The 24,358-nt window shown below is 36.2% G+C and overlaps 1 protein-coding gene across 2 annotated transcripts in view; it reads right to left on the bottom strand.

Moving 5' to 3' along the window:
- The window catches only part of vps50 (VPS50 subunit of EARP/GARPII complex), a 142,233-nt gene that overhangs the window by 96,310 nt on the left and 21,565 nt on the right, over window positions 1-24,358 (bottom strand). For both annotated transcript variants that reach the window (XM_084131302.1, XM_084131303.1), the window contains exons 6-12: window positions 17,481-17,551; window positions 16,109-16,226; window positions 15,954-15,989; window positions 15,554-15,636; window positions 8,953-8,995; window positions 7,905-8,003; window positions 1,948-2,088 (exon numbers count right to left, since the gene is read on the bottom strand). In XM_084131302.1, coding sequence (XP_083987428.1) covers window positions 1,948-2,088; window positions 7,905-8,003; window positions 8,953-8,995; window positions 15,554-15,636; window positions 15,954-15,989; window positions 16,109-16,226; window positions 17,481-17,551 — 591 coding nt within the window. The remainder of the gene's footprint in view (window positions 1-1,947; window positions 2,089-7,904; window positions 8,004-8,952; window positions 8,996-15,553; window positions 15,637-15,953; window positions 15,990-16,108; window positions 16,227-17,480; window positions 17,552-24,358) is intronic.

The raw sequence follows: 24,358 nt of genomic DNA, 5'->3' as shown, positions 1-24,358 counted from the left end.
TATATGAAGGAATCTTTTGTAACAATGTAAAAGTCTTCATTGTCACCTTTGATCAATTTAGTGCATCCTTGCGAAATAAAAATATACATTTCTTAGGTTAGACTTTATTTCAAGGTGATGTAGTTACATAGTACCTACTCACATAAGTACTGAGAAATATTAATTAACTACATGTATTTACTATAGAGTTAGGGTTTGGTTTAGGATTAGTTAGTTGTATTAATTCATAATGTAATGTTATTACTATAGTAAGTACATGTAGAAACGTATAAGTAAGTAAGGTAACTAAGGTAACTAGTAACTAAGTCACCTTAAAATAAACAAAGTAAAAGTAGATCTTACTGACCCCACAATTTTGAACAGTAGTGTATAAAATTGCAAGACACAGAGGGGCAAAACAAAGCTTCCTTTCAAAATCATTTACTTATGTGGAATTAATGTTCAGTGCATTCAGTTCAAACATCCCTTGATTGTACCAGATGAACTCGGGCTGTTTTACCTCAGCTCAGCAGATAATAACAATATTCCCTTCTGACACTCAAATATAGTACAGCCAGGTACAGCTAAGCCTACGCAAACTATTTGAGCTCTGTGCCAATAGCAGGTCATAGAAAGAATCCAAGCACTTCAACTCTAGATGTGAATCAATGTACATAGTAATTACAGAATTATAGAAGTGGAACCAGTGCTACTTCTCTTAAATGGTTTGAGATATTTGAGAACAAGGTAAGTTCTTAGAAATGTACACTACCATTCAAAAGTTTGGAGTCAGTAAGATTTTTTTTAAAGACATTCATACTTCTATTCAGCAAGAATGCATTAAATTGATTAAAAGTGACAGTAAAGACACTTTTCTATTTCAAATAAATGCTGTAAACTTTATATTCATCAAAGAATCCTGAACCACAAAAATATCAAGCAGCACAACATTTCAACATTGATTATAAAATGAATCGTTTCTTGAGCAGCAAATCATCATATTAGAATGATTTCTGAATGATCATGTGACACTGAAGACTGGAGTAATGATGCTGAAAATTCAGCTTTAACATCACAGGAATAAATTACAATTTAAGATATATTAAAATTGAAAACAGGTATATTCTAGTATCATCTCACAACATTATCCCTTTTTTACTGTAATTTTGATTTTAAAATCTGCCTTGGTGAGCATAAGAGACTTATGAAACATTAATGAATCTTACCAACCCCAAACTTTTTTTTCCAAATATTAATAGAAATTAATATTAAAGATTTTTTTTCTTCATTAAGATATCATGACAGTTGTATGTAGAGGTGCATTCAAGTACGTCAAGACATTTTTTAAACATAAAATTAATAGCTATAATATTTCAGTTTAATGTAAGAATAGTTGGTGGTAGTCACAAAGAAATATGTATAAAATTATTATCTGTAGTGCTCCATCTACTGGAGGAGCTTAATATTATTTATCAATAATATAATCTCCCACTTGCAATATCATACAGTAATAAAATGTGACCCAGAAAAGATGACTGCAATTTTGTTTGTGATCCAAGGGTTCAGGGCTTCTATACAAATGCAAATGAGAATTTTAGTATCCAGGCTGAGACTGCATTTTGTGGCGAGTCGCTACTTTGGCAGAGACTCCAATTTTTCCTGTTAATTCAAATTAATTGCTTCATGACTTGCTCATGAATGAGATCTCCTGCCCCGTTCACTGTGCAATATCTTTCCCTGTCGCTACAGCTAGACAAATACACGTCATTTCCAAAGGCTAGAATCTAACCTATTTTACGCCTGTCTAGAGCACAATAAGAACGAAAACGAAGAATGATTTCATGCTCGAGCGAAGAATATGGCTCACAGTGACTTTTGGAAGTCACTCTAATTTGGAGTATTCTCTAATTTTACTGGACACCCATCAAAATGCAGTATGGGGGGGGGGGGGGGGGGGGGTGAGCATACCGTGCAAAGGTCCTTGTACTGCATTTTCTGGAACTTGGTATCGGCGTTGCCGGCGCACAGCTCTACATATCCCAGCACCACCTGGAAGACAGTGTTGTGGATGGCCTGGGTGAAGTGCATGTGCAGCTGATCCATGGCCGTCTGAGGAGAAAGAAGAAAAATAGGAATGAGAGGGGAATGCTGGGTCATCTGTGGGATCATTTTTATATAGCATTATTATTATTATTATTATTATTATTCACAAAGGCATCAATAAAAAAAAGAAAGTAAAATCAATATTAAAACCTGTTGATGTTTTTTGCATTGCCCAAAACCGTATATTTAAAACCTGCTGTATTGACTTGGTAAGATATCTTTAACGTCAATTGCTCTCCAAAGAACTGCATTGAAGCTTACTTAACATTAAAAACAGCTTTTCATATCATGTGAGAGCATTCACAAACAATCAAAGCTCCAGGTTCACTCAATTTAGAAAGAAAGGCACAATTTAAAAATCTGCTAAATTAAAGAAAAATAAAACTACAATTGAAAAATTCATTTTTTATTTATTTATTAAAAGCACACTATGCAAAAAAATAAATTAACAGCCTGTTTTGTTTAATCGTTTTTTGTCTTCTTTTCCTTTAAATATACAGTATTTAGTAAACATTCTTAAAACAAGATCAATTTACTTAAGATTAAAATGAAAGAAATATATATATATATATATATATATATATATATATATATATATATATATATATATATATATATATATATATATATATATATATATATAGTACAGGTCAAAAGTTTGGAAACATTACGTTTTTTATATTTTTGAAAAGTCTCTAATGCTTATCAAGGCTGCGTTTATTTGATCAAAAATACAGAAAAAAAACAGTAATATTGTGAAATATTATTACAACTTAAAATAATAGTTTTCTATTTGAATATACTTTAAAAAATTATTTATTCCTGTGATGCAAAGCTGAATTTTCAGGATCATTACTCCAGTCTTCAATGTCACATGTGACATCCAGTCTATCACATGATCCTTTAGAAATCATTCTAATATTCTGATTTATTATGAGTGTTGGAAACAGTTATGCTGCCTAATATATTTGATGAATAAAAGGTTAAAAAGAACTGCATTTATTCAAAATAAAAAAATATTTTCTAATAATATAAATCACGTTTGATAAATTTAACACATCCTTGCTGAATAAAAGTATTGATTTATTTTAAAAAAAAAGAAGAAAAAAAATACTGACCCCAAATTACTGACCAGTAGTGTATATTGTTGTTACAAAAGATTTCTATTTTTTTTAAAAATTGCTTCTTTTTTTTTCTTTTTTTTATTCATCAAAGTATCCTAAAAAAGTATCACGGGTTATGAAAAAATATTAAGCAGCAGAACTGTTTCCAACTTTGATACTGAATCATCATATTAGAATGATTTCTAAAGGATCATGTAATAGACTGGAGTAATGATCCTGAAAATTCAGCTTTGCATCACAGAAATAAATGATAATTTAAAGTATAATAAATTGAAAACCAATTATTTTAAATTGTAATAATACATCACAATATTACATTTTTTTTTCTGTATTTTTGATCAAATAAATGCAGGCTTGATGAGCAGAAGAAACTTCTTTCAAAAACATTAAAAATAGTAATGTTTCCAAACTTTTCACCTGTACTGTATATATTCATACCTAGGCTACATCATAAAAAAATGATAAAAACTGAATAAAATCTTTTGCAACATAATAATTGTCTTTACTATTTCTATACTACTACTATTTCTTTACTTTCCTCAAAGAATCCATAAAAAAGTATCTCACTTTCCACAAAAATATTAAATTGAACAATTGTTTTCAAAATTGACAATAATAAGAATGGTTTCTTGAGCATCAAATCAGCATATTAGAATGACTTCTGAAGGATCATGTGACACTGAAGACTGGAGTAATGATGCTGAAAATCCAGCTTTGCATCACTAGAATAAATCTCTTTTTAAATTATATTAAAATATAAAAGTTGTATGTATAAAGTGTGTGTGTGTGTGTGTGTGTGTAAAATATAGTTAGATTTATGCTTAAAACAAGAAGAAAAAAACAATGGGGTATGAAAAATAATAATGAAAGAAAAAAAATCGAAAAATATTCTTGTAAATGTACTTTGTTCTATGGATTTTCAGATATTTTTACAGGAAACCTAGAAGAAAATGATAAGAAAATGTATTTTCCCTGCCAAAGTAGCTCTGTTTGAAGGTAAAACTTCTGTGTAGCCGTGGGTCCAGCTCACACCTCACAGGAGATGAATCATTACCGAACTACATTCTGAAGCTAAATATGCTCCCAATGGGAAATGAAACAGCTTTGCTACAAATTAATTGCACTTCTCCCCTGACGCTTTCACTGCTTCCCTTCTTCCTTCAGCCATGAGTGTGTATCCCTCCATCAGCTTCGGCTCAATTCAATCAAAATGAATATCAGGATATTTGCATTCGTTCAAATGCAGACAGGTGGAAATCTTTCAATAAACGTATTTAAATGAAAATTATGTAGCTGATGGGATCAACATCTTCTGCATTTGTTCTGTTAGGAATAAGATTATTATTTATTTTTATTTTTTTAAATAAACTTGAAAACATCAACACATCTAAAAGACAAACGTGATCGAAATATCAATTGTGCTGAGAAAAACGAGCAATTACATCCATTACATAGATTTACAAACAAGTAAAAAAAAAAAAAAAAAAAACAGAAAAGATGAAAAGATGGGGAATTAGATGTGCAGTCATTAGGCTAATTGCTGAGTTCATGGAAAAAAAAGCCAGAAAGAACAGCACCTCTTAAAAGGGACAAACAACTGTTTTAACGGATGACGTACATACTGAAACAAGGTTTGCGTTTGATTTGTTTAAAACTTTGAAACTAGATAGTCAGCAAACACATCTAGCTGAAAGCTTTCTGGAACATCAAGGTCAGAAATATCCATCAGTGACGTCTTGAGTCGAGAAAAAAACGCATTTCAATGAGAAAACGCATTTGAAATAATTGGTCCTAGAAAGAGCTACTGAGGAAAAAAGTCAATACACAAAGCAGGGAAAAAGATTATCAGAAAGATTCAGCCTAGGGCTCCAAGTGGTTTGATAATCAAATTTGATTTAAAAAAAAGATTAAAACAAAAATGAAAAGATAAAAAAAAGTTTTGGTAACACTACTTAAAACCTTTATGTATAATGCATTAAGCATTAATCTCAACAATCTGTCAAAGCACATGAATCTGAAACTCTAAACTATACTTGAGTTGTTGATAAGGATTTTCTATTGATTTTATCAATTAATTGTTGTGAGCTGGTTTTTCATTAATACTCTCTGCATGGATTTCATCATGCATCCCATTCAAGTGTCACGAATCTCCTAATAATCTCTTCAACCACAGTTTGACTCTCTCAGGGGGTCTCCAGAGGGACGACTCTTGAAATCAGACTCAATTTCAAGGGACACGTATGAATCACACATCTTGAAGTCAGTCCTTCAGTAATTGCGGGTTGATCGGCTTAAACGGTAACCTCTGATGAAACGGCCACAGCCTGTCTGGCCACAGGCCGCAAATAAATTAAGTTCTTAGAGGCGCGCGCGCGTGTGTGTGTGTGTGTGCGAATGAACGTAGGAATGAATAAACAGAGCAGCTGCCATCTTCTTCCCGAGAGGCTGTGGTGATCAAAGTGACACGAGGAAGGCTGTTTCAGATGAGACAGGGGACGTCTCAGGACACATATACTTGCATACTTACACAACACACAAAGAGATGCCCACAGACACACTATTTGGATAGGATTCATTTTCCAAATGACATTTGAGTTGGTAAATTGATTGCAAACAAGAATACCTTACATTAATAAATGTACATTTTAAACAGTATTTGAAAATAATGTATTCCTGTAATGGCAAAGGTGAATTTTCAGCATCATTTCTCTAGTCCTCAGTGTCAAATGATCCTTCAGAAATCATTCTAATATGCTGATTTGCTGCTCAAGAAACATTTCTTCTTCTTCTTATTATTATATGTTAAAAACAGTTGTGCTGCAGTGGCCACTCTGAGCAGTCCATGAACGGACTCACCTTAATGATTTCATATTCTTTTAATGACGGATGGGACACCAGCAGTATTCAAACCACCAATTGTTATTTTACCCCGAAAGCTGGCAAAAAGGTCTAAATCCATATAAAGGCGCACCAGTCCAGGCAGGAAGCATTTTTCAATTTTGCTTTAGTTACAGTGTTCAAGGTCAAAATAAATGAGGTTGAAAAATAATAATATACCGCAATCCCAGATATTTATATCCGGACTAGATTTCTCTGAGGACCCCTGAAAAACAGTAGGTCATTTACTCCATAAATTATTTTCTGAGCTTGTGTGATAATGCAGATGGGAATTAAATCACAAAGCACATTCTCCTCAGAGAAAACTAGTCCTTATCAGTATAAACCTAACCACACATATAATTAAAAACAATCAACAATTGTACAAACTCAAAACTAAAATGTCAGGTTTTTGACAAAGCAATAACATTGAAAGCAAGAGTTGATGCTTGGAGATCTCCACTTAAACAACACTGTTTTATTTATTTTCGGACTGTTTGGCCTGCTCTTATTTTTCCCTTTATCCAGTCGTCTCACAAACAAGTGCAACCGTGCGTGTCTAATTCTTTTAAAAAAAGTGGATCTTTAATCCTGTGGATCAACAATAGCAGGAGATTTCAACCTGCATGTCGTTTTATAAGGGGACGGGGAAGGCGCCAAAGCAGAAGCAAGAGTGGACTTATAATAAAACCAACCATGAGATATTTTTTCCTGGATTCTGCTATTAAATCACAGCTTTGTTGTGAAAAGTAGGATACAATAGAGTGCACTTTCCTTCTGGCAAATCCTATGCCAGGTATGAATCATCCTCCCATTTTGAGAGGAAAAAGGAGAAAAGTGAAGTGGAGGGGGAGATTGAGTCAAGGAACACTGGATAAAATGGTGACGACTACGCCTATTATCTTATCTAAATGCAAATATTTGTAATAATTGTGATTATTGTGCACTTAATTTTTTTTTTTTTTTTACATGAATATGGAAATGTCATTAAAAGCACTTCAAATAAATGAACAAAGTACAAATGTCTCTGGGGTGCATGTGCACAATCTACGGTTGTTCATGCCATTCTCAGAAAAGTACAATCTGTTAAATGTCACATTAAACGCAAAGAGTTTCACTTTCATCTTATTTTAATATTTATATGGCAAATTGTTTCGGCTAGTTCAGGTTGAATCCCAGTTAAATGACAAGTGAAAGTCAAGAATTTAGGTCAGAAATATTACTATTTTGTAATACTGAAATAAAAATAAAATGTTTTTTTTTTTTAAATAAAAATATTGCATAAAAATACATTTATTTGATGCAATATTTAAATTAAATTATTGCATAAAATTAATTGGAATACTGCATAAAAACTAAACAAAAGCATAGCAAAGACAAGACAAAATTAAATCTAAACCAAAAAAAACAAACCAATCAAACAAAACAAAACAAAACAAAACAAAACAAAAATGAAAAATCAAACCAAAACAAATTAAAAATAAATAAACCAAACCAAACCAAAAACAAACAAAACAAACAAAACAAAAACAAACCAAAAAACAAAAAACAAAACTTCAAATGGATTGGTGGGAATAGAAAGTGGACTAAAGTATAAAATTAGTTTATTGTTTATTATCATTATTATTATTATGTTGTTCAACACTTTCTAATATTTGTTCACAACGAAAATCATATATTTTGTTGTATGACTCCATGATCAACATGAAAGCCTACACTGTGTGCAAGTGACATGAACAAAACAAATAACAGCTATTTGAATGACAATTCAGCACCAGCCAAAATGTCAAGGTCGTGAGAGCCCTGGCGACAATGACTCACCTGCGTCTTGCCCAGAAGCTTATATGCCAGTTGAACTTTGGTGTAGTGAGAAACCTCAAAGTGCTTGCAGGTTTTGGACAGCGCCACATCTAACTGTTCCTGCATGGATGAGCATGAAATCAGCAAGATCAGCATAGAAAGTTCAGTGGCTTAATTACAGTGCATGTGAAAAGCAGAAATAGGCAAAGTACTTGAAATCCTCATTTTAAGGTGCTAAAATGAACAATCACCACAAATGAATGAGGGCCGTAACAATCTGTGGTTTAAATCACTAATGATACTGAAGGCACAACTTCATTTTGAGCTCAAAAGATAAGCATTCACATCCTTAATGAGTTGGGAACTTGCTCAGCTACAGAAATAGAAAAGTGGCATGAATCATTGTAATTTTGGTGGCAGAGCTCTCCGTTGGCACAGGCGCCGTGCTATCCGCTAATGCGAGTGATGAGACAGCAAATGAGATAAAAAGACGGGGAGGAAGGGAAAAGAAAGAGTGAGATACAGATATTAAGAGAGAAACATGAAAGAGGAGAGCAAGTCAATGAGTAAAGGAGTTGTATGCGAGGCTGGGTGCCATCCAATTACATTTGCCACACAGAAATCTCTGAATAATACAGAATATGCCATAAACAGAAATTGTGTGTGTGTGCGTTTGTGGCTATGCGTGATTGTGTCGGTATGGGCTTCAATGCAGCTTCCAAGTCCTGAAAGCCAGCAATTTATTTAATAAAACACAGTCCATCTGCCTTGGGGCCTCAGAGAATGAATGCTGGCAGACTGACACCCTGGGTGCCACTGTTAGACGCACAAACGCATGGTCAAGTGTTCCTTCCGATCTGTTTAATTCATATAATGTTGAGGCACTACATCAGGGCAACTGCTGTTGTTAAATCTGTCAAGGGACTGTGAGTGTTTCTGAAGGAAATAGGGTGATCTGAGATTGAATGTCTGATTTAATGAAGAAGAAGGTCACTATAGATTCTAAGTTTGTCCTGAGCCTAAAGACAAAAAAAATGATTAATCAATATTATTTCTAAAAGTCACATACCTCGATTTGCTCCAGAGTGTCTTGCAGTTTGGAATTCAACTCACTGAGAAAAAAAAGAAAAGAAAAAAAGACATGGATGACAATAGAAACAGTTGAACAAATAAACTATGTTGGTTTATTGGGCAGCACAAACAACCATTGTGTTCTGTTTGCAGAGCAACACAACAAACCACCAAAACCATGGAGGAAAAGGCAGCTTGCTTTCTCAGAGAAATGGGCCGTCAAAGCGAGAGAGCACTAAACAACACAAAACTAGCACCATGCACAATGACATCTGTGGAAAAAGCAGGCACTGACATTTGAAAAGCAAGGATGTATTTTTCCCGAACATGGCTTGTTTATTATGTGCAGATGGAACAAGACAGATGTGTGTGGTTAGTGTTGAGAGGGATGTGCTAAACTAGTCCGCGGATTGTCTGAATGAGGAAAAAAAGAAAAAAAAGACTAGTCGGTCTTATGAAAGCCATGAATAATAAGGTCATAATTTAGGGTCATGTCAACCACACACCAATCATGTAAAATTAATGAATATATGAATATATCCAGACAAAACAAATGTATACCAATATGTAAAAAAAAAAAAAAATCATAATAGGACTAATCAATATAAATAATTACATAATAAAATAATTGTTTGGGACATTATTATTCCTAAGCGCTTATTTTATAGAAATAGTTTAAGCATTAACATTTTAGTGTAGAAATATTAGTAGTTCTCACCTCGTGCTCAGGTTTCATAAGGGCTAGCCAAAAAAGTTTAAATGTTACACTTATTTTGATAGTCAATGCTTCTGCGTTCTCTTGAAAATGTTTGTGTTCCCTCGATAAACTTTGTGTTCGTCCGCAAAATGTTTGCGTTCCCCCTATAGCCTTTGCGCTCGCTTGCAAATGCAACGTTTCTTAGGGGAACACTGTTTTTGCCAGGTGACGCAAAGGTTTTGTGAGCAAATGCAAAGTTTCTCAGGAAAAACGCATCGAAATATTTTTTTCCCCCTCCCATCTCTATTTTTTTCCCATCTCCCATGTTCCTTTAGGGGCTCCATAGTTGGGGAACCATCAAAATAAAGTGTAAGCAGATGTTAAGCAGACAGTCTTGTCTTCTAATACTCTAATGAGAGTTAGTTGTCATGTAGTTGTAAAGTACAATGTCTCATGTGGACCATCAAAATAAAGTGTTACCAATTCAAATTTTCAGTTTAAACCAGTACTAATCTCCACTGGAAATACATGACTTCGTATCTGTTGTTTATTTTTTCTGCTTTTACCATTCAAGCTAATATTTCAGTTTTGTGCATATTGCTAACAGAAGGCGATCTGAAATCTGACAGTAACTGTTGAATACAGTGGATTTGTTTCACAAGTCGATGTAATAGCAGTGCATTTCTATATTTATCCCCTTTAAAGCACCGCCAGTAAAAATACTAAAGCTAAAACTAAAATTAGAGATCTGATCCTATTAGAGCCTAAAAGGGCTTTGGCTCTTTTAGAAAAGCAAAGCATTGGCTGCAATGCCAGCTGAGACTTATAGCAACATGATACTAGCAGCAACTTTGCCGGTGGCCACGCATAATCATGATCTAACAATAAGAACAACTGCATTTCATTTCACAAGCTCACTAGGCTTGACATGAGGGATTGCCCGACCCCCGTGGGCCATTGCTGTTGAAAGATTAGACAGAATGCATAAAACTTTAATTAATCTGCCTCTTCCTTTTCCTCATCCTTCCCTTTTTTCTCTTTTTCCTTCTCTTTGAAGGCTCTGAATGCAAAAAGAGGTGTTCCAGCAAACTCTTCCAATAAACTCTCTCATTTTGCCATAAAGCACGATTCTTGGCATGAAGAAAACCGTGCAAAAGCAGGAGGTTACTCAATATGCAACGTTGTTTTTGTGTCGTGCCAAAAAAAAAAAAAAAAAAAAAAACAGCAGGAGAGGACGTGACCTTTTCATAGGTTATTCCTTCTGACAAATACTTTTGAGCGCTAGCGTTCTGGACGGGTTATTGATGATGGGGGGAGGAGGCAGAAGTTCTTTATCTTTAGTGTGCCTCCATCCATCAGAGTGGGCTCTGACTCAACGTGGGTCCCCCTTTTCCTCCGGGGCCCTCAGAGAAAACCCAGCATCACGTCGAGCGGATCAATTACTTCCGACTCGCAGTTCGTCAGCACTTCTCTGAGCCACGCCGCTTCCTTCAGGGAAGCCACACGAAATCACATTTTAATGAGCTTTCACGGCAGGATCCGTCGCACAATAAAAACATTTCCATTCAAACAGTCTCATATCATCATCGTGCCATTTCGGTTTCTGAACATAAATCCTGTGCTAATAGCATAGGGGCAGTGGTGTTAGATGTGATTAAATTAAAGGAAGTTGCTGGATTTGTGGGCAGTGTTTGTAAAAGTTGAGTGTGCCAGGCTGTAAAACCACACCGCTGGGCACTTTTGCAGCTTACGTCTCTTTGCAATTAAATCGGCTTTCTTGCACCTGAGTGAGCAGACAACTGAAGTGTCCATTACTGGCAGAATAAGCGCTGAGATATAGTCCATAACTAGCTGCAGGAAAAGAAAGCAATTATTCGAAAAAGATATCCAAAATCCAAAACAGGTTTAACAGTCTGCAAAAGTTTTTGAGATGAAGCAACATGTGAATCACTATTTCTTCATGTTGCAACAGCACACAGTTCATGCCAAGAAAGCAACTGACGGATCATCTTTGCTTTTAAAGGTGTCAAAATCACAAGAAACCAAATGTCCTTTGATAGTTTGACATAGTCATACAAATCATATCTATCATAACTATCAGAACGTAAAACTTTCCATCCAAAAAGAGAGAGTCTTTCTGAACTTCTGCAACTGTCTAGCATTAGACAGATGAATGCAATATATGACTGTCCACTTTAAACATCAATTGGACCTTCAGAAATTGGCACACATTTTTACGGTGAGTAAATAAGATAGATGCTATTATTCCTAAACACCAGAAAATCTAATGATAGTGGTTTCTGGTTATGTGAAGGACATGCCAACTTATTTAAAAAATAAAGTCCCAAATCATTTCAGTCCGATGTACACTGACACAATGTGAAGGTTGTTGTTAAACGATAAGGTAAAACTATTATTAAACTATTAAAATTATTATTATTAATAGTTATGCTTGGGTGGCAAACAAAAAAACACTACAGGTCAAATTGAATTTTCAGCATCATTACTCCAGTCTTCAGTGTCACATGATCCTTCAAAAATCATTCTTATATGCTGATTTGGTGCTCAAAAAAACATTTCTTATTGTTTTCAATGATGAAAACAGTTGCGCTGCTTAATTTTTTTTGTCTAAACAGTGATTTTTTTTCTGGATTTTTTTAAATTAAAACTTAGCATTTGTTTGAAATAGACATTATTTGTAAGTCTTTACTATGACTTGATTGATTTAATGCACACATGCAGAACAAAAGTATTATTTCCTTTAAAAGAGTCTTACCCCAGTAAGTGTACTGTAAGTGTACTTAAAAAATAAAATAAAAAATAATAATAATAATAATGATGAGACAACTTTAACTCTCAAAATTCAGCTGAGAGTGCTACTGTACGTGTGGATTGTTTCCACAAAAACCTGCTTTGAATGTTTGAAGGTCAGTTAGCAGGCACTTTGACAACAGAAACCCAGCTTCTGACAGTCTCCCCACAGACAATATGAGTCATATTCCATTTGCTTGTGTTCACAAATCTGTGGGTAATCTTCTTTACGGTATACCCTGTCAATTCTCATTCTCTGTAGGTGTGTTAAAACGTTTGCATTTAAAAAGGAACAGGGACACCCAGATCTGAAATCTGAGTATATCTTGGAATTCCAATCTCAACGGCTAGAGAATAAAGTTTTACTTTAGAAGTAAGGAAATAACCAAGAGACATTTCACAGAGATATTGACCGCTGGTGTTCGTATACCCCTAACTCAGACATTGGGTACATCTCTTCTAAAACTCCTGTGTACTGATTCAGACACCATTACCCCACAGAGAAATCAATATCTGCCCACACAAATGTCTCATAGCTCAGAATCTCAATGCATCTAATTAAACATCTTATCACTTTTCACTGCAGGGATCGAAACGGGGAAAACCACAATGCTATCACCATTTGGATACTGAGTAGTAAAGAACAAAACAAAACAAAAACAAAACATCATCTACCAGCAGGACTGTCCAAACCCAACTCTGACTTTTAGAACTTACAGGTAAATGACCTCAAAATGACCTCTTTAGTAGTGCTGCATCTATAAAAATTTTCAATTCTGTCTGCCACAAATTTGTCCAAATGTCAAGAACCATTCAACCTGACTCGTGAGTAATGCAGAGGCTGACGTCAACGTTCCCACAGACACCATTTTGGTCCTCAAAGACTTCCCCATTTTCACCTACCTCATTGTTTGCTGGAGACTAATTGCCAGAAAAACATAAGACAAGGTGGAAAAACAACATGACAAAACAGATGGCTACTACAATCTGAAGACTACAAAACTGCCAGAGTGTTAAAAACCCCAGTACACCAAGCCTAAAAAGCCAAGCCTCTGATATTCCCTGGGTATCAGTGTAACGCACAAACATATGAGAGCACATTATGCATCTTTTCATGAACGGTTAAATGAGGAAGGAGAGCAAGTGGCCAGTCAGCTCCACTTTGTCTATCACAGCTATGCCTTTATCAAGACAGCCTGGACTGTTAAATGTTCCCGCTGCAGGTCTTATTATTTCTGCTGCTGCAATGACAGTGCCTTATGGAGAGTGGTCTGTCTGTCTGTCTGTCTATCTATCTATACTATACCACCCCTATTTAATTGTAACAGGGAAAATGGGACTGGTTCCTCTCTCTCCTTCATTGCAGGCTTTTGTGGCCGTCCACCTTTCTACAATCAACAACTAAAATGCAGAAATGCATGACTATGACTGTAATATCCCCAATTCCAATTTTTCCTCCCCCCAGTTAACATTTGTGAAATAAAAATAATAAAAATAAAATATAAAAAAAAAATGAAATAAAATAAAATATCTGGTCTGAAAATTTGAAATATAAATGTTCAATCCATTCTTCCTTCAAAGGGAGGGATTTTCAACAGAAGGAAATCGCATTGAGCAGGTTTCCATGTACTTGCATGGATATCAATGCAGAGCGGGCTGACTGGAGGCTGATCAGATAGCCAAAACTTCCTGTGCCAAGAAGAAAAAGAAAAAAAAGAGTGTGCAAATATGTATGAGAGAGAGAAAGAGCTAAAGACTGCTGAACAATTGCTAGTATCCTTTATAAGAGCTACTCTGACTGCACACTCCCTGTCTCTCAGGCCACATTCTTATGAGATAAAGACATTTCATTAGTGCGGGTCGTGTCATATCGATCACTGGAAAGCAAAAAAACCCGCAAAAAAAACAAAGGTACTTGAGTATCGAACAGAAACAACCCTTCTTCCAATTCTATTCATCTGAACTTTTCCTCTTTGGTAATATCTCAGCTATCTCTCTTTCTCCAGTCTTCCTACAAAGTTATTGTATACATTACTACAGTAAGTACTTGCATCACAATTCTTAACATTATTATTTATAGAGCTGAAAGTTATATTGTCAGAATTGGCACAAAATCTCATGGCAGGTTCATTGATCACAGTGTGATAACATGTTGCATAATTACAGGGATTATGGATTTGATTTTAATTTGGTTGGGTAATACAAGTGTATGTGATGATTGTAGCAATAGCGTGCATTTTAGCATGCGTTTACATGCACCCTCATAAGGCGATTATAATGGGATTTTGGCAAAACTGAGATTAAACTTTACCTCATATAAACACAATACTTCGATCAAACTAATGCAATTACGCTCATAATGGCAGCAACCATATTCGCATTAAACTATGTGGCGTAACAGGCATGTAAATACTGTAATCTTATTATTACCGCTCTGACCAAAGGGCGCATGTGCTTGGACGTACACAGATGCCGTATGTTGTTCACACAACTTCTTGAATTACATTATTCTGAAGTTTTCTCTTCTCCAAATCGCTAAACTCTGTCAACACAACTCGCTGCGCAATCTTTGCTCCGTATCTCCAGACGGCGTGAAGAACGTGACGGCAGCGTATGCGATGTTCATCACGACAACTAATAATATCCAGTATATCCTTTAAAAAAAAAAGATTTCTTCTCTATTCCAGAATATATTCAAGTAAAACGGCTTCTTGAACTAGACATTTTTTTAGGGATGGACTTGATTTTGTCCATCGGGATTTGATTGGATCATTGGATTTTCTATTGCTGTGATCTCATGAGAGTGACAGGTTATCCCGCATGTACACACATCATCAGAGAAGAGAAGAGATGTTGCAAGAGGAAGGGGAAGTTTTTTGATTAAAGATCACAGAGGGCACAGTGTGCATTAACAAAAAAATATGAATGATGTGCACAGATAATTAATTTAAAACACTGCAATATTTCATAAATAAATCAAGGTGATTTTAAATGAATGGCTACAAATGTAATCAGTACAAGCACATGTCATTCATTTAGGGAACTCAGCATCTGGATCTCTCACCAGTCCTGTCAGCGGATCTCCACCCACCTTATACAGTTGTAGTGCTTGAAGGTGCTGGCGGCCTTTTGGCATTCCAAACACAGCTGGATGGCGCCTGGATAGTCCTCCTCCTGTAAAACGAAATGCTCCATTTTACCTCAATATCTTTATCTAGACAATTTTTACAGGGCCAAAATCGAAAAACTGAGCTAAGAGTTTAATGAATGATGTTAGATTTCTATCATTGCCCTCACAACGACGGAATAAAGCTCATATTTCATGTGAAATTTATATTTAGAGGACATAGACTAAACACTTCAATTAGAGGGTGTAAGAGACAATCTTATACCAAAGCATCTAATACCTTCCTAGTTGTTTGTGAGTTCTCTTTCAAAAATGAGGTGTATTTGCGAATTGCACATTTGGACAGATTTTCGTGCCAACTTACCTCTAGCATTTCACTCAGTCGAACATCAGTTCTTTGCTGTAAGAAAAGCAAAAAGCAGAAGGACAGAGTGTCTGTGAAACTGGGCAGCTGGAAATTACCATGCAGAGAATAGAAAGTCTCTGTTTAGACATTAACAATGTTGATGAAGTGATTACCAGAGTCTTTATGGTCCTCAAAGACTTCAGCAATCCTGTCAACAGCTGTCGGCGTCTCTGATTGGCCAACAGCCCAAGGCTGGCTTCGGTAAAGCCTTCTTTAGCAGAACGAAGCTGCCTGGAAGCAGAATTACAGCATTTGCGCCGATTCTACAGCTCATCAAAACTTAAAGCAATGGTTTGCCTAAAAATTTAAATGAATTTTTACCATTTACTTACCCTTGTGTTGTTTTAAACCGGTTTTGACTTTCTTTCTTTCAAGGAATACAAAAATAAAAAAAGTTCTTCATGTTCTTTTTTAAACAACTACAATGTGTGGGGACTGAAGTGTCAAAAGGACTAAATAAAACTTCATTTAAAGTAGTCCATAAGACTTGTCTTCTGAAGTCATATGATAGCTTTTTGAGCGGAAAGAGAGAAATGCAAGTTGTTATTCACCAAAAAACTTGGCATCATCTCTAGCTCTGATGGTGTTTACGCAAGTCTACATTTATAGAAGACTAAAATGCCATCAGCTTGTGCTAGTGGTAAACAAATAAAGCAAGATGAATCGCACTTTGGCAATTGTGGTTTTTATATGCGCTGAAAATTAGGAGGAAGCGAAAAAGGAGAATATGGACGCGGTCATGGCTAGGGAAAAGAGGCCAATTCTGCAAATGGAGCTTAAGGTAAGTAGTTTTAAGTTTTACCGGCATGTTGCGTTGATCAATATGCCATTTCATGTTGCATTTTGTGTACCGGGAATTACACAGTTAATTTATCCGCATTTTAATATGCTCTTGTTCATAGAGATTTTTAGATGGATGCCGAGGCTTTTTAGGTCGGGTAGAATCTGTCACTGAACACTGAACTGCACCAGAATAATGATTGATTGCAATAATCACTAAGGCCAGATGACGAAAAGATCGTACATCAAGTCCATTGGCACATTTTTGAGAGTTCATGAGGGAAGTAAAAATGTTAAATTCATGAGGAAATTCTTTCACCAAACTAGTCTGAAAGATTTGTTCTGGGTGAACCAGTTTTCAAAACCAACTCCCTGATGGAACAGCTCACTGGAGTGAATAATGATGTAAATCTCTTGCATATCTGTTTCTCACACAAAGCCATCGCGCGACTTCAGAAGCCTTGGAATACAGTGCATGGGCCCATATGGAAGAATTTTTTGATACTTTTATAGACCTTTTTAAAACTTGTAAACTTTAATCCCCATTCAAGTCACTTGTTCTCTTTTTTTTATTTCCACTATAGAAAGAAAGTCAATTTGGAACAACATATGAGTAAGAAATGATAACATAGCTTTCATTTATTAAGTGTACTATTCCTTTAAACCTGACTTTGAACATTTTATAGCATTTTATAGCTCTCTGACCTTCGTGCATTAGTGCAGATGACTGCGGCCAGCTGCAGGTTGGTCTGCAGAGACGTCACTCTCTCCAGCTCCTAAAACAACAATGATTTTCAAGTTTTTTGACAGAGTTTATCCAGAACATTAGGCAACCATTACTTTGGTATCGTTTGAAGTAGGCAAGACAATTGAGACAATGGCTATGACCTTGCTTTCATATAGCTGGATATTACCTCTCACAGATAACCGTGATTCTAACCTCTGTGCTTAATGGGTTCAGGCCAGAGACACTCTCTTCTATTAGTCATGTTTTTCAGGCCCGTTATGAACAATAAAGTGAGAGAGATGATAATGGTGACAAGCTTTCATTATGGGAATGAGAAAAGCAGCACAATGAGAAAGAATGTGCTCCTTTAACCCACACCGACATGTCCACGAACTAACAGACAGTTGAAGTTCATGGCTTTTCTGCAAGTTTTTTTTCTTCCCACCCCTCATACAATCTCGGTTTTGAAGAGCACAGCTGTCACAGCCTGAGGTGAGCTCACGCTGAGTGACCCTTTCGACGCACATTAGATCTGGCCAACAGAGCCAGCCTTCAGCACCGAAGCATCATCCCACTGTCACGTTAAAGATAATTATTTAACCAAAGAATACGAGGTGGAAAAAATCGATTCCACAGAGAGGGCTGCAGAAACAGAGACTCCTTATGCAAAGCGTCACAAGGAGAACCGTTCATTCTTCAGAAGGCTATCAGTAGCAAATACCCTGAAGAATGCTGGAAGGTTTCTGAGAGATCAACAGGCCGTTTTGAGCTTCTGCCTTGAGAACACCCTGCGGGCACCAAAGTACCGTTGAATAAATGACAGTACAAATAAGAATAAAACAAAAGTGCAGTGTTTAATTTGTTCTGCCGTTCGATCTACTGACAAACACATGGAAGGCGTGAGGTTAACAGAATGTCTGTGCTGAGGAAACACAGGCTGGTCGTTTAGCCAGGCATCTGCAGAATAAATTTTTGCAATTTATTTGGCGGAATCTCTCTCTGTGAGACGGAGAGCTCTTAAAGTGCCCTTGGATTTGCCCTCGCTAGAACAGGGAGCTGAACACAGCCATATCCTCGCTGAGTCATAGGGTCCTTAAGGCATCCAGTGGGCTTCAGAGCTCAAACAAGAGTGACTCACTGTCTCCACATACACACCACAGACAAACACGGTTGTCACTCCTCTTCTGAGTGATAGATCCTGCTGAGTTTAACAAATCCCTAAGATTTGGGTTCTTAAAAAACACATTCTACAATTAAATTCAATCCCTAATGTAATTTAATATAACCAATACATACAACTGTCAAATGCAAATAACATCAAACAGCTTAAAGGGATAGTTCACCCAAAAATAGAAATGATGTTGTTAATTACTCACCCTCATGTCGTTCCAAACCTGTATGACTTTCATTCATCTTCGGAACACAAATGAAGATCTTTATGATGAAATCCGAGAACTTTCTGTCTCTCCATTGACAGTTACGCAACTACCACTGACGCTTCAAAAAGTTTATATGTGAATAAAAGCCTAAATTCAATCTGTTCATCATATAAAGCGAGTCTCTTCAAAAATATTTGACTAAACCGCTCAATTCATATGGATTAGTTTTACGATCTTTTTATGAACTTTTTGAAGCGTCAAAGAAATAGTTGCGTAGCTGTCAATGGAGGGGACAGGGAGCTCTCATATTTCATCAAAAAGATCTTCATTTGTGTTCTGTAGATGAACAAAAGTCTTAAGGGTTTGGAACGACATGAGGGTGAGTAATTAATGGAAGAATTTTCATTTTTGGATGAACTATCCCTTTAAACTTTTGGCATAAACCTTGCTTGTTGGCAGCTGCAAAACTAAAATGTTGCCAAAACAATCTCAATCACTGTAATGTCGGAAGTGAATCATGCACTGCAAAACGATAATCTTGATAATCATTATTTTGTTTTCCCAGAATTACACAAGCAATTTCAACTGAATTTACCTTGTTTACAGATTTCAGGTTTCATGGCATTCAGTGACGTATCAAGTTAAAAATAGTTAAAATTCTAAAAACATCAAGGCTCCTACAGTACATTATAGTCCAGTAATTTTAAGCCAAAATGGGCGTCAACCTTGAACAAATTGCAACAGAAGCAAACTCAACTGATTTTGTATCCTCAATATGTCCTGAGTAAGGAAAAAAAAGCCCCGAAGAATCCCATTGGGGGAAAGTTTCGAAAAAGACCCAAATATAGCCTATTCATACGCCTATTCATTCTTTTTCTCACGTGAATAGGGCAAAAATTTGAACCTTTAGATATCACCATGAAGTTGATTACTTACATCATGACAAACAAAAAATGTATTAGTATATGTAAATTAAATTAGTAAAAATGTATATGTATAAGTTTTTTGAAATTGTTTGTTAACATGGTTAAAATACTCAGTATGGCTAAAATACTTAATGTTAATGTCTGAATGGAACCCATTTAGGCTACCCATGAGCATTCATGGGTACATTTTTTAATTTTTCATGAGACTGTTTCTGGGGATTCACTTTTTATTTTACCTCCCTTTTGTCTTCTGCATTCTCCTTACCATTGTCTCCTGTTCTTCCCTCAGACTCGTCCCCCAGAAACAGTCCCACGGACCCAGCCCCAAACCCAATCTCTGCAATAATAATTAATAAAGGCTGGTTTCTAAAGTACTTCTTCCTGCCTCTATGTATTAATGCTCATGGGTAGCCTAAATGGGTTCCATTCAGACCTTAACATCAAGTATTTTACTGTTATGTGTCAACAAGATTCAACAAGACATTTTCACCTGGCCAGACCCAATGTTTAGATCTGTTGTGGTATTTATGCAAATTGGCACAATTTTGTTTGTCATGATGTAAGTAATCAACTCAGTAATTTTCATGGTGATATTTAAAGGTTAAAATTTTTGCCCTATTCACATGAGAAAAAGAATGAATAGGCGTATGAATAGGCTATATTTGGGTCTTTTTCGAAACTAATGGGATTCTTCTGGGCTTTTTTTTCCTTACTCAGGACATATTGAGGATACAAAATCAGTTGAGTTTGCTTCTGTTGCAATTTGTTCAACCTTTTTTCATAAAATGACTGGACTATTAGCTGCTTTTCCACCAGAGGCAAACCATTCCGTGCCGATACGGCCCAACTGGTACAAATATGGTTTCATTTTCCACTGGCACGTTGGAATGTACAAACGGTACATGTAAATAGCGACAGCATAATAAGGATGATTGGATAATATTATTAACTTGTGTTTACTTTGCTCAAACAGCACGCTTGGCCAGCTACAGAGAAACTGGTACCCAGGCAACAAACAAGTGAACAATCCTGAATGGCAATGTCACTACATGAATTTTCTACCAGCACAGTTAGCCAACTGTGGTGAGCATTCTGGCCGAGAATGGTTTGTAATCGTGCCATGCCGGAAATATAAATATTTTTTTAATATATATATATATATATATATAATATTTTTTATATGTATTTATTTAAAAATATTTTTTCCCCAAACCAGTTCAGTGCAAATCCCGTCAAGCAGCCAATTTCATTGGTTAGGGTCCGCTGAACGCTGTTTGGTTTGAAAGACTTCAGTGTGAGTTCTGTTCCATACATCGCTACACTATTTACAATTAACAACAGGCCTATTGCCTATGAAACTTTTGCTTTCAGGGTAGCGCCATATTTTATTTGTAACAGGAATAAAAATTAGGCTGTGAGGGATAGAAGTACTGTTGTTAACAACGTCAATTGTTCAGCTGACGAAACATCTTTCTTATAGATTTAGTTTTAGTTTAAAACTATAAAGTTTAACAATCATTCTAATAGATAAATGCACACCACTACTATAATAATACAACACTGTTGGGTCATAAAATGGGTGCATTTATATAGCGCTTTACTATGTACTGCTGTACACCCAAAGCGCTTAACAATCATATCAGGGGTCTCCCTTCAAACCACCAGTGCACTCACCACACACCAGCTATAGGTGGAGAGGAGAGAGAAAGATAGAGCCGATTCAGTGGATGGGGATTATTAGGAGGCCATATTTGATAAAGGCCAGTGGAGTGAATTTGGCCAGGACACCGGGGTTACACCCCTACTCTTTTACGAGAAGTGCCATGGGGTTTAATGACCACAGAGAGTCAGGACCTCAGTTTAACGTCTCTTCTGAAGGACAGTGCTTTCCCTTACAGAAGCTGATGAATGATAAAAGCCAATCAGAATCCATCTGACTTTAAGGAGCTCAAACATTTAAAGTGACAGACAATGTAACTGCAGAACGTACTTATAATAAACAAAGCATTATCGTCCATCTATGCTGATACGCTTATTACATGGCTACTTGCCACATTAGTAAATAATTAGACACGAAATATTGATCTGAGTTTAAATATTTTATTAGGTCTTTAAACGCAAAGCTTCCACGGAGAGAGCAGTTGCTAGAGCGACGAGTTCAAACTAGACGAACATTTAAGGGATACGGTTTACAGTCATACCACTTATTACACAGAATTTCACCACATAAATAATTATGGGGATAAGATATATTGATTTCAGATTAAACTGTTTTAACATCGTACCTGTTTGTTATCCTATAATCCAACAGTGTACAAAACAATAGTCACAAAATGGCAGCAAATGCGTTTGTATGAAACAAGAGAGAGCGAGTCCACGATATGTATGGCGTAATTAAATTGAATGTACACAAAATATTGATTCGACTAAGTTTTAATATTTTATTAGCTCACAAAAAGCAAAACTTCCACAAAGAAAAAACGTTCTAGCAAGCGTATAGCACTGCTGACTTGAGCCTGCGTTATCCGTTTTCAGCGGTTGTTATCCGGGAATAACATATCGCTGGATGGCGCGATTGACCAATAATCCACAGAGCTGTGTAATAATGCTGCATAAAAGCAGGACTAAATTATGCCTGCCCTGACCCACCGTAGCCCCTAGTAAAAACGTTTATTATTAAAATTGCTGTGTAAATGCATTTGTCACCTCTGAGCAGCATTAAACAGTCTGTGTAAAATCCACTTCAGAAGCACTTCTGTGCCACATTTACAGTTTAAATGTGTCATAATTATGGTGGTCTGTTGTGCATTAACCAAAATAAAGGCATCTTTACACAGCTGACTTAAGGCTGCTCTGTGCCTGCTCAAAAATGAGTGGACCGATGCAATGCCACATAAACGCCAGACTAAATTATGCCTGCTCTGACCCACTCCAGCTCCTGGTATTAAAGTATACACTTGTAATTTTTGTCTAAATGCATTTATACCACCTTTGAGCAGCATTAAACAGTCTGCATAAAAGACACCTAAATGCCACTTCGGAAGCGCTTCTGTGCCACCTTTTCAGTATAAAATTTGGCCGAAGTACTGATAGCTTACAAACACGGTAACATCAAACTTTATTGAAATCAACTGTGAATAGTTACGGCATAGAGGTTTCATTTCAGTCAGGACTGCCGTCTTAGAAGTTGACATACACATCAAGGTTTTAGAAAACAGCCCAAGTGATGTAATGCACCACTCTTTGACTATGTGTGATAAGCACAACAAAATGTATCACAAGAAATCTAAAAGCATGGGCTGCCTATAATACAGCTCAAAAGCATGGCTGAAATCCCATCTTATCTCTGAAGGGCCTGGGACAAATGCAGGCTGCTGAGGTGTAAAATGGCTTGTGGCAAAGCACCAGCAGACTTAAAAGCTCTTCAAATGGAGGAACAAATAACTATACTTCTCTCAACATCCATCTGGTGAACACTCCTAATGTCCGTTGTTGAAGACATCAAGGCTTAGGTGACCTATTGACTCCTAGTCTTTCCTGAAGCGTTCTTTTGTTAAGGTTACAAAACTAGTGTATACTTCAAAACATCAACTTTGGCTATAAATAGATAAAAGGATTTATTCCAGTGATCTGAATGTTTTTTTTTATTCAACGTGCATTCTCAATGTTGTATAAAAGCATCTGAGAAGGCATTAAAAATATGTTATTTGTCCGCCAAGAATATCTAATGCTTTTTTGTGTTGGCTTACAATGACTCAAAGGCAATTTGGTGTGACATGACTCTAGCAGAAATCTTTAAATGTTTCTGAGGTCAGAAGATGAATACCTTCATTCCATTTTGGATGAAGACATGTAATGGGCGACACAAAGTGAAGCATGCAATTTCTGAGCCACTAGCATCACCAAATGGAACTGTCTAAAGTATAACTGTATATCACCCATGTTTTGGACAAACCAGCTAACTCACAGTACATCAGTACAACTTGAGCTATTGTCCAGTATGACATATACAGTTGAACTGCAATTGGACAGAATACAAAATGTACCTGTAGTTTAAAGTCCAACTGAAAACAAAATTGACCCTATTTACTTTTTTAGCGCATATTACTAGTCTTGTGGTGAAAAATTTATCCGTGCAAGTTAATACACAGAAAAAAATTGTTTGCCGTCGTAATCTTTAATCAAAGTCTGAAAAGTTACTTCCGGTCTGGAATGGCGTTCCTTCTCTGATGATGTAGGCTTGACGGCTTGGGTTGGGAAACGCTAAACCACTCCCCTCAAACCGTTAGTCTGCTATGAGCAGAGATGGAGAGGAGGAGCACTAGAGTAAAACCCTGCCCTCTGTTCAATATTCCTTTTCACTGGGAAATACGTCACAACACTGGAGAAAAGTCGTTTGCAACTTCCGGTTCACGCGGACTTTAAGGACAGTTGAGATATGAAACAGATTGATGCTGAGATAAACTGTAGAATTTGATGCATCAAAAACAGTTGTGATTTTAATCACCAATATAGTCTTTTCTTCGCCATCTTACAGAAAGTGAAACATCC

The sequence above is a fragment of the Abramis brama genome (assembly GCF_963993115.1).
Source record: "Abramis brama genome assembly, chromosome: 12".
NCBI lineage: Eukaryota > Metazoa > Chordata > Actinopteri > Cypriniformes > Leuciscidae > Abramis > Abramis brama.
This window is presented reverse-complemented; position numbering and strand designations above follow the sequence as displayed.